The following is a 23470-nucleotide window of genomic DNA, read 5'->3' as shown; positions in this document are numbered from 1 at the left end:
CCAACATCTGTGAAACTGGCAGGCTAATTTGCTTGCTTGCAAGTAGGGTAAAATCTGAACCCTTCCCAATTCTTGACCCTTCCTGAGCCATTGATTTTAGAGGGCCCCGTTTTAGCCTTCATTTGTCCAAGCCATGTTGAGAATGTCTACAGACCCACCTAGAAACTGTGCCTCCTCTTCTAGACCATGCTCTGGATACCAGAATTCTCTGCCCCCAAAGTCCTCACTGTGTTATCAGACTTGCACGTGCCTTCTATGGGCAGACCGTGCTGCCAGTATGTATGTTCCTCATCCTGAGGGATGGAGAACTGGCTGTTGTGGGAAGAAGCAGGTGAGTAGCTTGGACATGCAGGCTAGGCTACAGGTTCTTGAAGTGTGATCCCTTGACCAGCACCAGCACTTTTACCTGGGAATTTGTAAGAAATGCGAATTCCCACCCTAGACCTACTAAATTAGAAACTTGGTGGGTAGGGCATCTGTGTTTTCTCATACCCTTCAGATGATTCTGTTGCACAGTACTTTTTAACTCACTCCTGTTGTTAACTCACTGGAAGAGGTTGTCCACATGCATGTGCATAAAGCCCCTATTGGTGCTTGTGATGGACAGACGCTCATGTGACCCTGGGGATTTCTGACTTCTGGTATTCACACCCTTGTATAATCCCTCCCCCTTGGTTTTGGACAGGATCTGTGACTTCCTCCTTTTTTTTTTTTTTTAAGTTTATTTACTTTGAGAGAGAGAGAGAGCATGTGAGTATGGGCACGAGCTGGGGAGGGGCAGAGAGAGAGGGACAGAGAGAATCCCAAACAGGCTCCTGTGCAGTCAGCACAGAGTCCAATGCAGGGCTCGAACCCACGAACCATGAGGTCATGACCTGAGCCAAAATCAAAAGTTGGACGCTTAACCGGCTGAGCCACTCAGGCACCCCAACTTGCTCCTGCCCAATAGAATATGACAGCCATGATGGGATGTTACTCCCTTGATTGTGTTCTCTTAGCCGACTGGAGGCAAGACTCTTCTTGCAGGTGGGTGAAACAGGTAGCCATGTATTAAGCTGCTGTTGCTTGAACCACGTTTGCTCCGATTTCAATGTGGAAAGTTTCCAGTCACGTTAGGTATTTTTATTTTCAAATGTAAATTCCTAAAATTTTACTCTGGATGCTGGTACTTCGCATTTAGTCAGTGACTAATATACTCATATAAGCTATTTCTCCAGGCTGAAGAGAAGACTGTGGTCATGTAGGGGAAGCCAGAAGGAATAAACTAGTGAAAGGAAATGAGAGTTCTGCCGCCTAATGGGGACTCTAGGCTGGTGGTAGGGAGCTTGGACGTAGTCACAAAGTTCAGTCACTAAGAAGTTCAGTCACTTCTTCGGTATGTGAACTTCACCTTACTCACATCTCAGTTAGCTAGCTCATCTACAAAGCAAGTGAAAGTGGTGGTTGCCCGGTGGGTTTTGTGACGACTGAGTGAGACAATGCATGTGAAGTGCTTATAACCACATTTGGGTACTGTTATGACAAGGTGAGATTCATTTATTAATTTCTCCTGAAATCTGCATCGAGCACCCTGTGTGCTGGCTGAGGTGGTAGGGAAACAGGTGAATGAGCCAAAGTCCTTCCTCTGTGAGCTTACCGCTGTGTTTTTGTATAGTAGTTAGGTGTCGGGCTACTATTTTTCTTTTGTGTTTATTTTTTTATTTTTGAGAGAGAGAGAGAGAGGACGTATGCACGCGCACACATGTGTGAGCTGGGGAGGAATAAAAAGGGAGGGGGACAGGGGATCCCAAGCAGGCTCTGTGCTGACAGCAGAGAGCCAGATGCCAAACTCACAAACCCTGAGATCCAGCCCTGAGCTGAAGTCAGATGTTTAACCTATGGAACCACCCAGGCACTCCCAACCTACTCTCTTTAATGCTTTCTTTTATCAGAAAATTCTTTGGATCTCGTATACCACCTACTGCAGAGTTAATAATAGCTTGCTGGAGCTAAGGAAAGATGAGTAGGTTGAAGATAGAAATAAATACATAAGTTAATATAATTTGGACGTCTAGCCCACATGCAAATTTGTTTTCTGAAGCATAAATTTTACCTACTAGAGAGCACTGAAAGAGAGTAAATACTTTAAATGGTTGCTCTTTTGGTCCATCTTTATTTACTTGGACGGAAGCTTAAAGATGTGAATAGCAGACATACAAAGCAACGTTCATTGTTTGGACACATTCTGAAGATGCACAGGTTAAATTTTTTGTTTACGTTTCCATTGATTCTCTGATCATAATTTAATATTTATCTTAATAAATAGGATAGCAGATCTTATTTCTGGTCTCTTGGAACTTGGAGGCTGAATATTACAGTGAAGCTGTGCTGAAGGACTACAAAGCCAAGGGAGCTAGGTGTGCGTTCTTGATGGCCGGACTTTGAAAACCCTCGTGTCTGTTGCTTAGCAGCATGTTTGAGATTTCTCCGTATTCTGAACAGTTTCTAATGACAACCGTAGATTTCTGTTTTTGCCATTTTAAATGTCAAAAAAGGGCGCCTGGGTGGCTCAGTTGGTTAAGCGACTGACTTCGGCTCAGTTCGTGATCTCAGGCTCATGAGTTTGAGCCCCTCGTCGGGCTCTGTGCTGATGGCTCAGAGCCTGGAGCCTGCTTCGGATTCTGTGTCTCTCCCTCTCTCTGTCCCTCCCCTGCTCGTGCTCTGTCTCTCTCTCCTTCAAAAATAAATAAACATTAAAAAAATTAAATGTTAAAAAAAAACAAGGCACAAATGAAAACTTTTAGTATGTATGAGTATACACACACACATAACACATGCACATTACACTTATACATGTGACCATCATTAACTATTCCCTTTATTCTGGCTTATTTTTCTTCATAGCACTGTGGCATTTTATATTATGCATAATTATTTGCTTTCTTTTTGCTAGTGAGCATTAAGCTCCTTGAGGTCAGGGACTTCAGCTGTTGTCTTTATAGCTGTATTACCACTGTCTAGAAAGTGACTGATTAGCACTATGTACATACTTAAGGGGAAATGATGAATGAATAGTATTGGCTAAATGCCATCATATGTGACTCTTGAAGGGTGTAATGGGGGGGGAGGGGTAAACATTTCACCTTTTATAAGAAATCAATGTGTTTTTAAAAGTTGTATTATAACTTCTCATGAAAGCTCCCCCAATTAAAGAAGTAATATAATGCTAATAAGAGCTCTCTGTACTGCTCCACTGTTATTTAGTGTCATCACTGATGTTGAAATCTTAGAGATGATATCAAGGTTAGGAGCTGGGCTTTGTCAGCATAAATATAGAGTCTGGGATACAACTAAGTTGCTGTTCTTAAGAAAAGGGGAGTGAGGGAGGTCTGGAGAGGGTTGGGGGAACAATGGGAAGTGGGGAGGAAAGGTCCCACAGACATTGAGTCCTGGAGGGACAAAAAAAGAGAATGTGAGAGAATGAGATGCCTAGGAGCTGAGGGGGAGAAACTTAGGACAAGAGATGTTTCTAATGATATTTTCCCAGGAAAAGCTCTAAATCACCTCCTAGCTTCCCCCTGTGATATCTTTAGTAAATTCTGTATTGCTCATTCAAATTTTCAGTGGGAATAGAGTTTTGTTGTGGGACAGCTCAAAAGAAAAGATACCTGAAGTATATTTTACAAAGAAATAGGTATTCTGTTTCTCCCAGCCTCTATTGAACAAATATGGAGCAAACACTGAGACTGTCAGCGTGAGGTGTGCAGATGAACGGTGTGCTTTGGGTACCCACGTTTTCCTGGCTGTCCTGGTGTGCCTGTTCCAACAGGGTAGAGGAGGGATGACAAGAGCTTCAGCCCAATTCTCTGGGGCATGGTTGGCCTAAGCAACCAATTTTCAGTGCAGCTGAAAATCTTGGGTCAGCAGTACCTGTTCAAATTATTTTAACTGGACAGATGAAAGTCTCCTTTGTAGAAATAGCAGCAACAATAGTTTGGTGACATTTTCTTCTATAATGTACATGTGACCTGCACTACTTAGCTAATTTATAAAGATTTATGAGAAAATATGTCTGCATTCTTGTGTTGCTCAAAAGCATTATTCTGCAGGCTGTAAGTAGTTATTGAATGAAACTTGAAAAACGCTTATTTCCTTCCCTGAATGTGCTATTTCCCCCCCAAGACCTCATTGATAGCCTGCAAGGGTTTGAAATATTGATGACTGTGAATCCATTCATCTCCAAATTTCACTGGCCTTTCAGTAGAGTATATTTTTAGCTTTGTTGAGAATTTAGGGCAGAGGAAATCTATAGAAATATCGGGTTATGTGGGTATTCTGTCAGTTTCATAGAACTAAAGATGGATTCTGTTAGATGCATATTTGAGTCATCATTAGCCTTACACTAATAAAGTGGGGTAGCTCACTTTCAAGTAAGGTGCCAGGAAATTATTGAGTAATTTAAAAACTTATCCTTCTTATAAAATCTGATCTGAATACAAATGGATATGATATTTCTGATAACTAATCGTTTGTTTAGGTCCTATATAAATATTGTCAATGTGCTATTGAAATATTTCCGACATCCCAGCAGGCAGGGTAAGGGTTGCTACAAATACATTAGCTTTCTGAGCCATGAGACATATTCATCAGTGTATTGGTGGAGTGCTGTCTTGACCAGACGATGGCTAGCTCAACATTAGACATTTTCCACGGACTTCCCGCTCTCCACTTTCCCACGTGAGAGTGTCCGCTCCTCCAGTGCTCTTTCCCTCCTTTTGAACTGTCAGAGCCTCTCCACTGATGAACTCCTGGTTTTCCCTGTGCAAATAGTCCCCTTCTTCTCCACCTCCACAGCATTTTGAGTAAGACACAGTCTTATGTCTTTAAGGAGCAGCATCATAATTGAGGGTTCCAGGAACTTTGTGCAATCTCATTTTGTAGATGAAAGCGCTCTGAGAGATTGGGGTGCTTAATCTAAGCGCCCTTAAACTAGCCTAGGCTAGTTTCTTATAAGTGGGAGAACCAGAACAAGAACGTGGATTTTCTTTTTTTTTTATATATATATGAAATTTATTGACAAATTGGTTTCCATACAACACCCAGTGCTCATCCCAAAAGGTGCCCTCCTCAATACCCATCACCCACCCTCCCCTCCCTCCCACCCCCCATCAACCCTCAGTTTGTTCTCAGTTTTTAACAGTCTCTTATGCTTTGGCTCTCTCCCACTCTAACCTCTTTTTTTTTTTTTTTCCTTCCCCTCCCCCATGGGTTCCCGTTAAGTTTCTCAGGATCCACATAAGAGTGAAACCATATGGTATCTGTCTTTCTCTGTATGGCTTATTTCACTTAGCATCACACTCTCCAGTTCCATCCACGTTGCTACAAAAGGCCATATTTCATTCTTTCTCATTGCCACGTAGTATTCCATTGTGTATATAAACCACAATTTCTTTATCCATTCATCAGTTGATGGACATTTAGGCTCTTTCCATAATTTGGCTATTGTTGAGAGTGCTGCTATGAACATTGGGGTACAAGTGCCCCTATGCATCAGTACTCCTGTATCCCTTGGATAAATTCCTAGCAGTGCTATTGCTGGGTCATAGGGTAGGTCTATTTTTAATTTTCTGAGGAACCTCCACACTGCTTTCCAGAGCGGCTGCACCAATTTGCATTCCCACCAACAGTGCAAGAGGGTTCCCGTTTCTCCACATCCTCTCCAGCATCTATAGTCTCCTGATTTGTTCATTTTGGCCACTCTGACTGGCGTGAGGTGATACCTGAGTGTGGTTTTGATTTGTATTTCCCTGATAAGGAGCGACGCTGAACATCTTTTCATGTGCCTGTTGGCCATCTGGATGTCTTCTTTAGAGAAGTGTCTATTCATGTTTTCTGCCCATTTCTTCACTGGGTTATTTGTTTTTCGGGTGTGGAGTTTGGTGAGCTCTTTATAAGAACGTGGATTTTCTGTGACTCCCTCTCTGCACCACACAGCCTTCCACCATCTGTAGCGCACTGTGGTGATTTGTTCCTCTGTCTCCCTCTCTCTGTGCTCCTCCCCTGCTCACACTCTGTCTCTCCCTCTCTCAAAAATAAATAAACATTTAAGAAATAAATAAATAAAATATCTGTTTGGGGCATTGTTCTAGGCTCCAGGAAAACCTGAGCAAAAAATGAAAATTTCTGCCCTCAGGAAGTTCATATTCCTGGGAAGGGGCAAATAATAAACAACACAAATTAATAGAAGATGTAGTGTCCTGGAGGTTGGTAAATGCTAAGGAAAACAATAAATTGATGAAGGGGGGCTGTGAAGTGTGAGGGTGAGTGGGGCGGTGGTTGTAGGTCATTCTCTGGGATAGATACTCTGCACAAAGATGCTAGGGTTAACTAAACTTACTTTCCAGCAGAGAGAGCTGGCTTTCTGAGTACCCTTGAGGAGGCACAAAGGCCAGCGATTTGTGTTGGGGCATCACCAGGACTCCCACTGGTGACCCTGGCAGATTATTGCTGAACTTGTAATTGCTGTGTCCAGAACTCCATGACTCCTGAAGGGAAACCTGCAGCCCCCACATTACTTGATTGGATTTTGTATTTCTTTGGCTCTCACAAAAACAGAAAGGTTACTTTCCACCTACCTGTAGAGACCTTTGATGTTACCCCCAATTCTTTCATATTCTTCAGACCACTCCATCTTAAGAGACACGTCTGACGGAATTCCAGGCATCCCTCATGGTTTTGTCCCACAGTTTGGACACAACTTCCACAGTCACCTTCCGGATCGATTTGAGCTCCCCAGGAGACAGTGCAATTCCAGCGGAAGAACACTGTGTGCCAGCTCTCTTTTGTTTGTCGTTATCATCGCCTGCTGTAGAGCCACCCAAGCAGAAGCTCACCACGTATTATCTAAGGCGGTGCAGCACAGCCAGAGACACAGGGTTTCCCCCTCTGCCGCTTGGTCTCCTGCTCAGAGACTGGACTCCTTCAGTGTGAACAGAAATTACAGTCACCCCCGCGGGCCTCCAAGCACTTGGTCAACTAACACTATACGAATGCAAGTTTTCCTTCGGAGTAGTAGTTGAATGCTTATTTGAAAAATCACTTAAAGCATTTTACAAGCATATCATCCTTTTTCCTTTTCTGTTTCTATTCTTATGTATTTCCCTTCGTATTTCTTTTTCTATTTCATTATTTACAATAGTGGGAATTTACTACTGTTTTGTTTTTATAGTGCTGATAATGTCACTGGTATGTATTTAAGGCACAAGTGCTTTTTCACAAGATAGCTTCAAGTTAGCGGAATGATCTGTCATTCCTTTCTTTTCACTCTGTGGCACTAACTTCTTTTTTTTCTATTCTTCCAATTTACCCGCTCTGAATACCAGTGATATTTTTATGGACAGAAATGCTGAGAAGGCAGCTCTTATTTGAAGTGAGTCTTTTCTGCTCTCATACACAACACTGTTATTTAAGCATTCTGAGAAAAATTTGGGAATGGTTTTAAAAGGGCTGTGTTGCTCTGGGGAGCAGTGTCTTCTGGGTGCTTAAGGGAGGATATTTGAAAGCCATTTCAGTAAGGAAAGTCATGTTCTACTCGCTTTGAGTCCACCACTGGACAGAACTCTGATATCATCCTGACAACTACCTTTTTCCTCACCTTGAAGCCATAGCTCTGGCTATGACTCTCCTCAGTTTATGCTCCATCATGTGGGTCACTTACACTGAGTCTTTGTGAGTCATCAAATGGCTCAACTTCCTCTGTACAACTCCTACTTTATTTTTATGTAATTATTCATCATATATGATGTTGTAAGCCAATTTGACTCTCTTAGGGAAGGAAGGAGGAAGGGAGGGAAGGAAGGAAAAGGAAGGCAGGCTTGAACTATTACATTTTCAAGGACATATTTATTTGAAAGGGAGTCTTTTTCCAGAATTACCTACCACCTGCTATGGTTAATTAGATACAGTTAGTGCCAAGCATGGTTTAGAACTTTTTTTAATTGAGCAAAATTTTACTTTAACTTTGAAGGTCCTAAAATTATTGACGCATTAGAATTTGCAAATTAAATGTGGAACATAACTTTTCAGTAAATAAACAACGTATATATGGTTATAACCATTCAGTTGTTTCTTGATCAGAGAACAGAAAGGAGAGTGTTCATTACCCACATTCTAGATAATTCCACTTACAGTTGAAAACACACAGTGAGACTGTTTAACATCTACATAACATACTGTTTCCTGGTCCTCATAATGATGTAGTCACATATCAAGAATGTTTTGTATTTCCTTACTCAGAGATTTTTTTTTAATAAAGAAACAGAATCCTACCACCTTCCTGCTCTGGGGGCTCACAGAATCACAGCCAAATGACTCGCTGTTAGCATAGCCCTTTATATTAGCTGAATGCTTTTCAGTACATTTACTGGTGAGTTTCACAGTACTTTCTGGTGGTGTGAAGGAGGCTAATGTTGCTCTTGTGCAAATTACAAAGCCAGAACCATAAAAGGGGGAAATGATGGTTTGGAATAATCTTAGAAGTTGGGTTCAAGTCTACAGTTAATTTTTCTCTTTAAGATCTAAAAGGGTGAGGGGGCCCTGGCTGGCTCAGTATGTGGAGCGTGAGGCTCTTGATCTTGGGGTTGTAAATACAAGCTGGATGTTGAGATTACTTAAAAATAAAAAAAAAATTAAAAATAAAAGATATGAAAAGGTGAGGAATCTGATGGCAGTGAACCAAGTAATGAATATGATGTAATTTTTAATTTATACCCTATAGTAATTAATTGACAAACCTGATAATATTTGACCTAAATGATTAGCAGACATAATTAGGCCAAGATCAAAATTCAAGAAGACTAAGAGATCAGAATACAAGTACCTCTTCTGGAAGACTTAGGAACAATCAAGAGAACTACATAACACACCTGTCTAAGAGACTCAAGAAACATTTCAGTCAGGATACAACAAAGAACTAAGGCAGTTGGGGAGTTCAGTGATTATGTCGAGGCCAACGAGGCATTCTATCTTTTTATGCACATGCTGTCTAATTTCTAGAGAAAAAGAGGGAGAGGAAAGCAAACCAAGACTTAATCAGCATCATGGGATTTAAATATTAGACTATAGGCTATAGAATTTCGGTATTTTATACTAGCACTGAGGACAGACCTATGTTATTTTATGAGAATATTTATTTACTGATAAACATTTGGTGAACATCTTCTGTGTGCCACACAACGTATAGATTCTGGGGATACAACGGAGAACTAGAACTGATGCTAAAATGTGTCCACGCAGATAACTATCAGCATCCATCCAGGCCTTATCAATTTACTTGGCATGATGTGAGACTTAGGTCTTTCCACAGATTCTTTCTTCTCCTAAGTTGTCAAAGTGCAGTATTTTCCAGGAGAACTGGTTGAGTCAGTATTGGATAGTCTACTGATTCCAGGATTGAAGAAGTCTGGGACTTTAAAAAGATTCTGGGGTAGTTGGGCTTTATTTAGAGAGTTGGCTTTGGGGGCGCCTGGGTGGCGCAGTCGGTTAAGCGTCCGACTTCAGCCAGGTCACGATCTCACGGTCCGGGAGTTCGAGCCCCGCGTCGGGCTCTGGGCTGATGGCTCAGAGCCTGGAGCCTGTTTCCGATTCTGTGTCTCCCTCTCTCTCTGCCCCTCCCCTGTTCATGCTCTGTCTCTCTTTGTCCCAAAAATAAATAAACGTTGAAAAAAAAAATTTAGAGAGTTGACTTTGGACTGCCCTTCTCCTGGCGACTATTGTCTACATCACCCATTTGGGGCAGTTCTTATGGACAAGGCTGCCTCTACGACACTATTGGCTTTAAGGAGGTACCATTCTGCGCCTCTGTAGCCGTATATTCTAGAAACCAGTTAAGCATAATGACCAGCATCCCTAGGAAGGCAGGTAGGCATAGATGCTGAGTCACTGCCAGGGACCTTTACTTAGCAAGTATTTGCAAATGTGTGTTACTTGGCAGGGCATCGGGCAAACCAATTTAAACAGTAACTGTGCCTTCTCTAAGGCAGATGTGCAAACATCAAAAGCAAATACAGGCATGGGGGAATCTATGTAAGCCCTGACCAAGTGCACAGTGCTGTATCACTTTTGACCATGTATCAGTCTGCCTTTTTTGGAAGTCGTGAGCTGAAGTCGTGAGCGAAGTGTTGTAGGAGTTGCATTTTTAGAGAGTGAGGTGGAAAGAAGTGGCTGCCTCTGTACTAGTTGGGAGAGGATTGTTGAGGGGGTGGTTTTGGAGAGTTGGTTGAAGGTAGAAAGGGAGGGAACCTGCCATCTGGATGTGTGATGACATTCAGGTGTTGGTATGGCTTCTTAAAGTAGCCTTTGCTTTTGAAGTACATTGAAAAGACATTAAATTAATTTGGCTGAAAACAGCTGAGGGACTGAGGATGTTAGGAGCACTGGGTTGGTTGTCAGATATCATCATCCCTACAGTTTCCTCACCTCGGGACCCTGGACAGTGGCTAAGTAAGCACTGTCATATAGGATCCCGTTTAATCTTCTCCATAGCAAAGCTGTGCAGTTGCTAAGAGTGTCTCTACTTCACAGATGAAGAAATGGGGGCCCCAGAGAGTTTAAGTAGCTTGCGCACCAAGGACTCAGAAATCACTGTATATGCACATGTGTTTATATGGCACATATGAATACACACACATATATATTGTGGGGATCAAGCATACAAGGGATGTTGTTTTTGAATGCTTCATGCCAATCGTTGTGTTAAAAACTATGAGGACAGCCAAAGAGGAAAACTCCCATTTTTTGAGGAATTTCCAGTAGAACTAGCCCTTATACAATGAATAGGAATGGAAATAAAATAGGAATAAAAAATAAGAGTGAAAAGGATATTTAGGAAGCAGCATTAAAGGTATATGTAGAACACTGGAGCATCCAGAATGTTCAGGATGGCCAGCCTGGGTCAGAACTGTGCAGGAGGACCTCTTGGAGGGGTGAGCTTAGCACCAGGTTTTTGTAGTTAGAAATGATGGGATAGGGCGCCTGGGTGGCGCAGTCGGTTAAGCGTCCGACTTCAGCCAGGTCACGATCTCACGGTGCGTGAGTTCGAGCCCCGCGTCAGGCTCTGGGCTGATGGCTCAGAGCCTGGAGCCTGTTTCCAATTCTGTGTCTCCCTCTCTCTCTGCCCCTTCCCCGTTCATGCTCTGTCTCTCTCTGTCCCAAAAATAAATAAACGTTAAAAAAAAAAAAAAAGAAATGATGGGGTATAAATATGTGAAAGAAGCAGAGGTGAAGGGTGTCTAGTGAAGGGCCTTGAATGGAGAAGCACATCTTGCTGTTGATATTTCTCTGTATGTCCCCACTGGAAGACCTTTAGGGAAATATCTTTAATAAATACAGTGAAGAAAGCATCACTGAATTTTATGAATAAAATTGGAAAATATTTATAAAATCTGTGACTATTGAACAGCAAGACAGGGATTAAGTTTTAGTAGTCTTCTTTTCTGCAAAGCTCACATTCCCTGACAACGTGGTTGACACTCAAATGTGGGTTCAACGTAAACAAATAATGATAGTGATTGGGAATGTTTAATATAAGAGCTAACTAAAGATTATTGATATAGAAGAGAAAAGGGAAACTTCATATAAAACCAAAAGTACTAAATTATTATCATCTCAGCAAAATTTAGAAGTTCTATAGGGAGAAAGATCCGGGAAGTTTATCACTTGATGTCCAAATGCAGAGGATAGAACATACTCATTTATTTTCAACAGGAAGGAATTTGCTACAGAGCCATGTTAAATGACCACAGAATCATTCTGTGGCTGAAGTAATAAACTCTAGACTGAGCTTTCAGGAACAACTCTCAAAGCTACTTCCCAGAACTGGGGTCCAGTGATGTTGCTGCCACAGCTCCTATTAAGAAGCAGTTGGGATCAAGAAACCACAGACATCAGGACGTACCTTGTCACCAAGCTGCTGCTCCTGCCATTGGCTCCAGAACTATACTACACCTGTCCCTGTCTGTACCAGTAAAATGAATGAGTCACACCTTGAAGTTAGTGGGGAACCCTGGGACCTCAGCCACAGAAAGCCAATAAATGCCTCCAAGTCTTTGTTTGCCTTCAGGAACAGCAGGAGTGGCTGAAGAGTGGCCTCTACCTTGCTGTTCTCACAAGTCTCCTGGGAAATTTCCTGACTGACCAAACCAAAGATACATGTGACCCTCTGGCTCTGAGATCATCAGCATTCGGGACATTGCAGTGGAGGCAGGCATCGCCATGCACAGAGGGAGTCAAAGCTGTCGTCTTGCAGGAGCAAAGGGGAAACAATATAGGAATAGTATGTTTGGAAGGGAGAAATCATTGGCATTTTGTTCGTGTAAGATGGCAAACATTAGATTTTATCTGATTACTAGTATTAGGCATTTTGTTTTCAGATGATTTTAATACAGGTATCTGTGAAGAGAAGGCAACAACTTACAGAACTAAAAAGTGTAGCAGAACTTTTAAATTAACAAGAGAAAAAAGGAATGAATGGAAACTCTACCAAGCCAGCAAAATAACAAAAAAGTAAAAAAATAAATAAATGGAAAAATAAACTAAATTGTAAATATAAAATAAGAAAAAAACCCAGGCACACCATTGTTACATTGAAATGTAAAAGGTCTAAATACTCTATGTAAAGAGAGGGACTGTTGGGGTAACAATAAAAGCACGGATGAGAGGATGAGAGTTACCATGAGAAACATACTTAAGCAATAACTTTTAAGAGTTGAAGGGGAAAAAATACACATGAGGCAAAATACACAAGGCAAAAAAACAAATAAAAGCATGAGGAACAGTTAATTATATTGGAAAGAAAGCACAAAACAGTAAAAAACAGGCACAATTTATAAAGTCATAAATCATGCCCAAATAGCAGAGCACCTAGAAATACATAATCAAAACTATCACAACTGCAGAGAGAACAGTTTAATACTTCACTTTTATAGTGGTGCATTTTAATGAGTAGATAGTAGATAATAGGCAAAGACAGAAAGGCCTTGAGCAATGCAATTAAAGTGACTTAACAGGATATATTCTAGGACTGTATGTTCTTTCCCTAACTCCCTCGGTGCCATGAAACACTTAGAAAAAATTAGGAAAGTACTTGGCTCAACGAATAGCTTAAAAAATTAAGAGCTTTAACAGACCACATTTTTTTAATTATTGAAATTAGAAATTAGAAATAAAAGTCAAAATAAATATTAAAACATAATGCCAATTTTTAACAACTTGGAAATTAAGAAACACACTTGGGCCAAAGGTAAAATCAAAATAAAATTCTGATCTAGAAATAGTAAAAAGGAGAACACTCCAAATCTGAGACACAGAGTAACTAAAATCTATGAGACAAAGAGTAACTACAAATAATGAAAGTTAATAGTTAAAAAGCTAGAGGGGTGCCTGGGTGGCTCAGTCGGTTGAGCATCTGACACTTGATTTCTGCTCAGGTCATGACCTCAGGTTCCTGAGATCAAGCCCCAAATTGGGCTCTGCATTGACAGAGTAGAGCCTGGTTGGGATTCTCTCTCTCTGCCTCTCCCTCTCCCTTTCTCTGCCCCTCCCCTGCTCATGCTTGTATGTGGTTTCTCTCTCTCTCTCAAAATAAAACACACACACACACACACACACACACACACACACACATTTTAAAAAGTAGTTAAGAAGCTAGAAAAAATACATGAAAAGAGAGAATTTTAAAAGATGGAAGCAGAAATTAATGAAATTGAAATGGCAACACCAAAGATAGTAGAAAGGTTAAATAAATCCCAAAGTTAATTTTTGGAAAGATAAAACCTTTTGAGAACCTGTTTGCAGAAAAAGGAGAGCAAAGTTAGAAATGAAAAACGAAACATAATTAAAATATTGAAGATATTTTAGGAGTTGGGAGAATGCCATGTAAAAATTTTTGGAAACTAAATTTTAAGCCCAGAGCAGGATGTGCAGACTTTTTCTATAAAGGGACATATAGCAAATATTTTGGGTTTCTGTCACAACTACTCTCATCACTGTAGCAGAAAAGGAGCCATAGACATCATAAAAACAAGTGGGTATGGCTGTAAACCAATAAAACTTTATTTAAAAAAAAAAGAGTGGGCCAGAAATGGCCTGTGAGCCATAGTTTGCTGTTACCTGAACCAGAGGAAGTATAGCAATATATAAATTACCAAAACCAATCCAAGGAGAATTTAAAGCTTTCAATAAATAAATTAATAGTTGTATTTAACATAAATCCATTAAAAGTCCCAACAAAGATATTTTGGAATTAGATAAAATGCTCTTATAGTGCCTATAAAGAATAAATGTGAGATTAGACAAGGCATTGTGATAAAGACAATTGGGTGAAGGAGGGAGTTGCCTTATAGACAATTAATATATACCATGAACTCACTCTCATCAAAGCAGCATGATATTTTTTAATTTTTTTTTAAATTTTTTTAGTGAGAAAGAACATGCAAGTAGGGGAGAGGGGCAAAGGGAGAGAGAGAGAATCTTAGGCAGGCTCCAAGCTCAGTGCTGAGCCTGATGCAGGGCTCAGTCCCATGGCTGTGGGATCATGACCTGAGCCAAAATCAAGAGTCAGATGCTTAACTGACTGAGCCACCCAGGCGGCCCAAAGCAGCATGTATTGACACCATAGAGTAGTATCACAAAAGGGAGTCCAGAATGGATCTTACAATATTCTGGAATTTAATGTATGCTGTTTCAGTGAGAAATATGCTTTATTTAACAACAAGTACTAGTAATTGACTATTTCAAAACAAAATAAAGCTTCATGCTTATTGTGTGCTTTAAAAAATTAATTTTTTGTAGATGAGAATTTTTTTAATATTTATTTTTGAGAGAGAGAGAGAGAGAGAGAGAGAAACAGGGCACAAGTAGGGGAGGGGCAGAGAAAGAAGGAGACACAATACTAAGCTGGCTCCGGGCTCCAAGCTGTCAGCACAGAGCCTGACACGGGGCTCCAACTCACAAACCATAAGATCATGACCTGAGCCAAAGTCAGACACTTAACTGACTGAGCCACCCAGGTGCCCCTACATGAGAATTTTTACTATAAAAATAATATAATGCAAATATTAAAAGAAAAATGAGATGAGATGACTGTGCACAATGTAATAACTGGCAAGACTATTTCAACCAAGAGAGAAAACAAAAAAGGTCAAAAAGAAAAATAACAGACATTTTATCCCATATAAAATTTAAAAATATTTGCATAGGAAAAGATATCCAATTCAATAGGCAAACATCAAGTGGGAGAAGAATTTCATCACATATAGCAGTTAATGGATTAATATCAATAAAATATTTAAAAATCTAATAACTTGATATGCCAATAGGAGAAAAAGATAGGGGTGCAGGATGGCTCAGTTAAGCAACTGACTCTTGATTTGGTTCAGGTTATGATCTCATGATGGGTGATATCAAGCCCTGCATCCCCACTGACCACGTGGAACCTGCTTGGGATTCTGTCTCCCTCTCTCTCTGCCCCTCTCCTGCTTGTGCTGTCTCTAAATAAATAAATAAATAAATAAATAAATAAATAAATAAATAGCATTTTTTAAAGAAGAAAAACAGGATAAAATGTAATTTGGGTGGGCAACTTATGGAAAAGTAAATCCAGTTGGCCAACAGCATGTAACAAGGTGCTGAAATTAATTATGCTAGGGAAATGCAGACGTAAGTAACAGTAGGATACCGTGTTACGTACCTTTGACAGGCAAAAAGTTAGAAGTACAGTAACTGGAATTGCTGAGAAGAATAGCAAAAATGAATACTTTCATGTGTTTCTAGTGGAAATGTGAAATGTTCCAGACTTTTTAGAAAGCAATCAGGCAACAGCTACTAAAATTTAAATTCTTCTCTTGGAATTTTTGGAATTATTCATTGCAGCACTGGTGATCGTAGACACCTCCCCATCCAGGAAAAAAGTGAAATAAATAAGTATCCCTTAAATGGGCAGTGTTTGAATACGCACAGTATTTGCTTATAAAATATTCAGCCGTCACTTAAAAGAATGAATTATAACTCTACCATTTGGCACATATATTCATTATGAATTGCTAATTAAGAATATCAAAATGCAGAGGAGTATATAAATACGATGCCATTTTTGTCAAACATTGGCCAAAAAGTTCATGTGTATGTATAATTATATATATGCTCATGTACGCACCTACATAACACAATGCCAAAGCATAACAGAGTCTTGTTTTATCTTAAATCCAGAAACTTTTATGTGAACTTTTATTTTATTTATTTTTTAATTTTTTTTTTAAGAGAGAAAGCTTGCAAGTGGAGGAGAGGGGCAGAGGGAGAAAGAGAGAGAATCTTAAGGCTCCATGCTCCTCGTGAAGCCAGATGTTGGGGTCAGGGGCTCGATCCCACAATCCTGGGATCATGACCTGAGCCGAAATCAAGAGTCCAAGGCTCTACTGACTGAGCCACCCAGGCGCCCCAGGTGCACTTTTATTTTTATACCTCCTCATATACCAAGATTTTTTATGGTGTTGAGAAACAGAGGGTTTTAGCTGGGGGTTGGTGGGAAGATTAAAAGGAGCATTTCACATTTAAGAATAATTAATAGATATCTTGTTTGGGAAATTTCTTTTGGGAAAGTGGCCAGGATTCATGGCATCACCTATTGAATAAGGTGTCTCCTAATTATCCAACCATATTGTGCCTTCTGCCTAAGCCTTCACAGCTGGTTAGGTTCTGAAACAAGTTACTACAGCTGACCAAACCAGTGACTCCAGTGGAAACTTTATAGTGCCTCTCTCTGTCAACATATTCATATCATCAATTTGTTATCTAAATGGAAAGGCCCATTTTTATCCTTCAGTGGATCTGTCTTCTCCATGTGGTAAGTGCTGATTTTTCCTTTCACAGCTGTGTTCTGAGTACAGCTATAAGTGGCCTCATTCATCCTGTTTATTCTCACCCTTAACCTTGATGGAAAGAGGGAATTATATTGCTGGCGTGTGAAAATATGGCTATTATATTAAACAATAGAATTAAATACCCTTAGAAGTGTTTTTCAAACTTTTCAAACCTTGATACAGAGTAACAAATACACTTTATATTGTGTTCAGTTATGTTGGGGTGTGTGTGTGCATGTGTGTATGTGTGTGTGTGTGCGTGTGTGTGTGTGTGTGTATAAAATAATGGCTATAACTGAAACAAAATTTCATGATTACTTGCCCTTTTTATATGGATTCCTAATAATTTCCACTCTGTTCTAGTCTATTTTATTTCTTTTAAAAAATGCTGGCCACAGCCCATTAAGTTGAGTTAGTGACCCACTAAATGGGGTAGGGACCTACAGCTTGAAAAAAAAAACTTAATCAAGGGATTCCTACCAAAACTGCATGCATTGCATTCCAGGGTCAGAAGATTTTCACTGGGCTGGTAAGGCAGTTACTCAGTGAAGTCCAATCCATGCCTAGGCGAGTTTTGCTTCATTTTGTATATGCCAATGAGGCCAACTTATGTAGAAGACACTCTGATAGATTCCATGAGGTAGTTTTAAGTCTTAGGTAGAACACTGTGATACGTTCAGAGAATTAGCTTCAAATGCGGACACATACTTTTTTATTACTGTGACAGATGCCTTAGGTAACTGATTTTCTCCCAACAGTTGGGACTGTCATGAGAAGGCTGGTCATCTTATTATAAATAGAAGTCATCTCAGTTGATTTCACCTCTGCTGTAAGCATTCTTGGACTATCTCTCCCACTTAGAATTTAAAATTATATTCTTAAGCTAGAAAAAGAAGTATTTCCATACCAAACAAAACCAACAATTCATTATATTCTTTAAAGTAATTACCCTCGTCAGGCAAACTGCTAAATTAATTCTTCTTAGGACAGTAGAGATCAGAGATCTGCTCTCCGTTCCAGACGCAGGATTTATGTGATCATGAACACAGAGGTGGCTTATATGCAAGCATTTTAAAGTGAAAGTATTAAAGTAAAACCTGACTCCTACTGTGACTGCAAAGGAAAATGGTGTGTGTTATATCTATTTGGGTTTGATAACAAAGAATTTCAAAAAGAAGGCAGAAAATGGACTCTGTCTCTGGCATCCTTTACAATTTACCTAATTTAAGGTGTATATAAAAAGCGTTATTAGATGTTCATTAAGAAAGAAAGGCTGTTATCCATGAAGAGTGCAAGTTTGACTTCTTTGCTGATTTGGATGCCTTTCATTTCTTATTGTTGTCTGATTGCTGAGGCTAGGACTTCCACTACCAAGATGAACAACAGTAGTGAGAGTGGATATCGTGTCGCATTCCTGATCTTAGGGGGAAAGCTCTCAGTTTTTCCCCATTGAGGATGATATTAGCTGTGGGTCTTTCATATATGGCTTTTATGATGTTAAGATCTATTCCTTCTGTCCCTACTTTATTGAGGGTTTTTATCAAGAAAGGATGCTATATTTTGTCAAATGCTTTTTCTGCATCTATTGAAAGGATCATATGAATCTTATCTTTTCTTTTATTAATGTGGCTAATAATGCTGATTGATTTGCGAATATTGAACCAACCCTGCAGCCCAGGAATAAATCCCACTGGGTCATGTGGATAATTCTTTTAATGTACTGTTGGATTCGATTTGCTAGTATCGTGTTGAGAATTTTTGTGTCCAGGTTCATCAGGGATATTGGCCTATAATTCTCCTTTTTAGTGCAGTCTTTGTCTGGTTTTGGTTGCAACAATGTGGATGGAACTAGAGGGTATGCTAAGCAAAGTAAGTCAGTCAGGGAAAGACAGATATCATACAATTTTACTCATGTGGAATTTGAGAAAAATAGCAGTGAACATAGGGAAAGGAAGGAAAAATAAGATAAAAACAGAGAGTGAGGCAAACCATAAGAGACTCTTAAATACAGAGAACAAACTGAGGGTTGGTGGAGGGAAAGTGGGTGGGGGGATGGGTTAAATGAGTGATGGGCATTAAGGAGGTGATTCTTCAGGATGAGCACTGGGTGTCATATGTAAGAGATGAATCACTGGATTCCTGAAGCCAAGACTACACTGTATATTAACTAACTTGAATTTAAATTAAAGAAAGAAAGAAAGAAAGAAAGAAAGAAAGAAAGAAAGAAAGAAAGAAAGAAAGAGAAAGAGAAAAGAAAGGCCGTTATATCCTGTCTTTAACTTTATTTTTCAGTCTAACTTATTTTTTTCCCCTAGTGATTACCATTGATGCCTTTGATTTTGTGGGTGTTGTCAAAAGATGTTCATCACATGGGGAATGAGCAGAGATGAGGATTGGGAACTTTCCTCTTCTTGGTACTTTTCCATAAGACTCCGTTCACCAATGTCACTGTTATTTCCTTCTTACTCTGAAGTCATTCCAAATCTGATATTACAGGAACTTGATTTTATTTCCTTACTACATGAGCATTTCAAATGAATTGAGCCAGTTTTGTTCTTAAGTTATTTTAGCATCACAGAAAGAAGAATGTAAAGCAAATGGCGACAATCATTTACGATTGACAAAATACATAACAAAAAGAATTTGCTGAGATATAGAAAATCTCCCTTCCATTTTCCTTCCCTTGCTAGAACTCTCTACCAACATTGAAATATCGGGGGTTAGGACAGAATGGAAGATAGAGCTTTCTGCTCCTAAGACACATGTCACTTCTCTCTATAGCTGAAGATAACGTCAAAGTAACTGAAAGTGCCAGACTGGAAATCGTTTCTGTGAACTATGGTGGTCATAATTTCAACTATTTCTACCAGCTGTGATTTTGTAATTGGCAAGAATTAATATGCCTTTCTTGGTTTGTAAGGCTGTCAGAAAACAAGTCACCAAACCTCAGAGCGGTTCCAAGTGAAGCAGACTTTTACTGCTTCATCTTCAGAATAAGTCCTAGGCCATTCACTCAAACAACAGCACGGAAGTAGGTGGCATGTGGGGGTCACTGTGACAACCAGATTAATGACAGGAAATCAGTGAGACCAAGAGCCATCAACATTACATCAGCACGCTTTAGGATTTTTATGAGGTACTCAATATATTCTCTTTTGCTGTACCAAGGGAATCATATGGAACCATCCATTATTGCTGTCTCCATTCTACTAATTGATTACAGGGAATTGTATTATGTTATATGATGTTATATGGAATCTTGATATGATTTTAAATTCACTTGTCTTCCAAACTGTAATTAACATTTTCTCAAAAATTGAATATTCCTCATTGAGCTTGACATTTTGTTTTGTCCTTGATGTGTGTTTGTGTGCGTGTGTGTGTGTGTTTGGTTATTTTCTCCAAATTATATTTTCTCCATTTCTCCACTAACATTCCTAGTGGATGATTTTGCAGAAGAACAAATTGTCCTTTGACACTTGCATCTCAGCCATTGTCCACTTGCTTATGTGTTTCCGAGGGCACAGGAGGCAGCTTTTCTAATACTTCTTTTCTAAATGAAGAAGAGAGAAAACAAATGCATGTTTCCAGGTTCCATCAAAATATGGCTTTAATTCTTCTTTAATTAAAAATGGTGAGGAGATAATGATGTATTCCAAATTCGGTGAACCATAGTATTTCTTCTAACCGAAACAGTGTGAAGGATCCTACCTACTATCAAGTTTCACTGGTGAAGGTTCGTAGATGCCCATGACAGCAGTGTGTTCCATGTGGCTAGCTATTTTCACATGTTGTTTACCAAAATAGAGAAACAGTGTGCAGATATTCTATGAGACCAGACGTGCTCTGAGCATGTTTCTCTCCCTGTCATCTGAGGAAAGAGAAAGTCCCAACTGTGGGACATCTCAGTCCTTTGTCGTCTTGAAATATTAGCCACCTGATTTTTCTCCCTCCTTTGGTTCATTAGACACCAACAAGGCTTGTCCTGCTGAATTATTACTATTTTTTTTTAACAAGGTAAGTTCAAAGGAAAAAAGAACCAACATTCACGTAGTATAACACATGAAACTTGCAACTCAAAGGCAGAGTTGAAGTAGAATCATAAAAGATTTAAACCAAATTATGAATGAAGTACTGACATAGCTACTATGTAGGCACAAGCTTTTCCAATGACTTTCGTAGCATGCTGTTGGAAGAGAGAACTATCCTTCGTTGTTGTAGGAAAATAGTGTGTATATGTGTGGAGGGGGGAGGTATGGATGCCTTTGACTCCAAGTGGAAATTTTTGTTTTCCTGATGAACTTGGCTAGCCCTGAGGACACCAGACATTAAGCTCCAGGCATGTGACATAGTTATGTTGACATCTGCCCTTAATGCCAAGGGTTTCAGAACCCAGCCGATCCTAGCAGCATGAAGTTCTTTTGGGTTCCTCCATAGCAATAATAATTTGGAAAAAAAAAAAAAAAGAAAATCCTACTTTCCCTTATCTGGCAGTACCTCAGCAGGATCCCAAGACATACCGGCTATTAACAAGAAATATTATCTACTAAGGGGAGGAGAAATGGGCATGCAAATGTGATGTGGCTCATTTGGACTTTGTCCTGGAAATGGAAAAAAAACCCTGCTGGCCAGTAGGAGACGTGCCACTAGCATTCACAGGGAAGAAGAAAGGGTTGGTGTTTGTGCAGCATCGCCTTACTGTGGGTCTCCCTGCTGCCCATCTTCATTTCTTTTATTTGTAAAATTTTTTTTAAATGTTTACTTATTATTTTTGAGAGAGAAAGACAGAGCATGAGTGGGGGAGAGGCAGAGAGAGAGGGAGACACAGAAACCGAAGCAGGCTCCAGGCTCCGAGCTGTCAGCACAGAGCCCGACGCAGAACCCACGGTCTGCGAGATCATGACCTGAGCCGAAGTCAGATGCTTAACCTCTTGAGCCACCCATGCGCCCCTGCCCATCTTCATTTCTAAGGAAAGAAGTATTAATTTTAACCTCCTTTGTTAACTTGTCAGCTAAGACTGAGTCCACTTTTCTGAGCTTTAATAAGAACCCAGAGAGAAAAGAGACTATTGGTTGTGGTTCCGAACACCAACCAAGCACTTTGCCATGGCCTAATCTGCATTGAGCCCCATGGGACATGCCTCCCTCATGGTCTGCACTCGACACACACATACATGCTTACTGATACAGCTAGGCCCATGTGTGGCCACTCCAGTGAGAGCTGGGTCTGTCACTTCTTGAAAGATTTTAACTGGTATCCACGTTGTCCATGGCAAACATTTAATTACATGGGCCCTGACTGTGCAGTTCAGCTCTGCCTGGCTGGTTGTTTACAATAATCATTGCTAACATCTGTTCATTGTCCTTAGGTGTTAGACATTGTACCCAACAGTTTACATACTTTAATCTCATTTAATCCTCCAGCCAATTCTTTGCGATAGTTTCTATTATTTTCTGTATTTTACAGATGAGGAAAGTGGAGCTTAGGGCAGCTAAATGAGGTAGCCAGGCTTGTTCAGCTAATAATTGTGTTGCTAGGACTAGACTCAGGCTCCTCATACTCCAGAGGCTGTATCCTTAAATTATCCTGGGTGGGGATTGGGGCAAAGGCCTATCCCCAGTGGTGTATGGGAGAAGGACTTCAGGAGTTTTCTCTAGTTGCTTATGTTTATATTCCCCTTTTCCATCCCCATTTTCCTCCTTCCTCCTCCCCTCCTTTTCCTTATTCTGATAGGCTTTCCTGGGCAGGCAGGGTGCTGGGGAGTGTCTCTTCTCACCACTGAAGGTCACTGCCACACTGAGTCACTGTTACTGAGGGGTGCCATAGCCTTCAGGAGTACTGTGATGGCAAAGTAGCTGAGAACCAGTGGGCTGAGGGAAAAAGTAGCTGAGAACCAGTGGCTGGGAGAGGGCTGACAAATCTCCAGACCATTTTTCTGTGACTTCCTGTGTGAGTCGTTCTCTCTGTGATGCCATAACTTCAGGTGGCACGTGTGGCTCCGAAGTGATGTAGAAGATGGAAGACAGCTCCCATGGATGTGAAAGGCGTATGTCTATGAAAAATATGAAACATGTATATAAAATGCATATATATGAGGGATGCCTGGGTGGCTCAGTCGGTTTAGCATCTGACTTCGGTTCAGGTCATGATCTTGGGTTCATGAGTTTGAGCCCTCCATTGGGCTCTGTGCTTTCAGTGCAAAGCCCGCTTCAGACCCTCTGTCCCCTCTCTCTCTGCCCCTCCCCCCCTTACACATGCTGTCCCTCTCTCAAAAATAAATAAACATTTAAAAAATTAAAATGCACATATATGGAAACATACATATACAAAACACATGTATGAAAAAATACATATGTGAAAAATACATATGTATTAAAAACATATTTGTATTAGACTCTAGATATGTATTTCCTCCTCTCCTAGCTCCAGCATCAATGTAAGGGTGCAAAGCGATTTTACATTCATTATGCAGCAACTCTCCCTAGAGCCTTACAGGGGGATGAAAGCCATGCCCCAGCCTTCAAGGAGTGCACGACCCAAAGGGCTTTTGTTTCTTGAGGATAACACTGACAATTCA

The 23470-nt window shown here is 40.2% G+C and overlaps 1 protein-coding gene across 1 annotated transcript in view; it reads left to right on the top strand.

The window, feature by feature from the left end:
* Window positions 1-300: 300 nt before the first annotated feature.
* The window catches only part of TPD52L1 (TPD52 like 1), an 88970-nt gene continuing 65800 nt past the window's right edge, over window positions 301-23470 (top strand). Inside the window, exon 1 of the mRNA XM_047103002.1 lies at window positions 301-331. Within this exon, the coding sequence (XP_046958958.1) occupies window positions 301-331 (31 nt within the window). The remainder of the gene's footprint in view (window positions 332-23470) is intronic.

This window comes from Lynx rufus, unplaced genomic scaffold, assembly GCF_022079265.1.
Source record: "Lynx rufus isolate CCGP_SWC_20201006 ecotype Redwood Valley unplaced genomic scaffold, mLynRuf1.p SCAF_6, whole genome shotgun sequence".
Taxonomy (NCBI): Eukaryota; Metazoa; Chordata; class Mammalia; order Carnivora; family Felidae; genus Lynx; species Lynx rufus.
The sequence above is the reverse complement of the archived record's forward strand: the minus strand, read 5'-3'. Positions and strand labels throughout refer to the sequence as shown.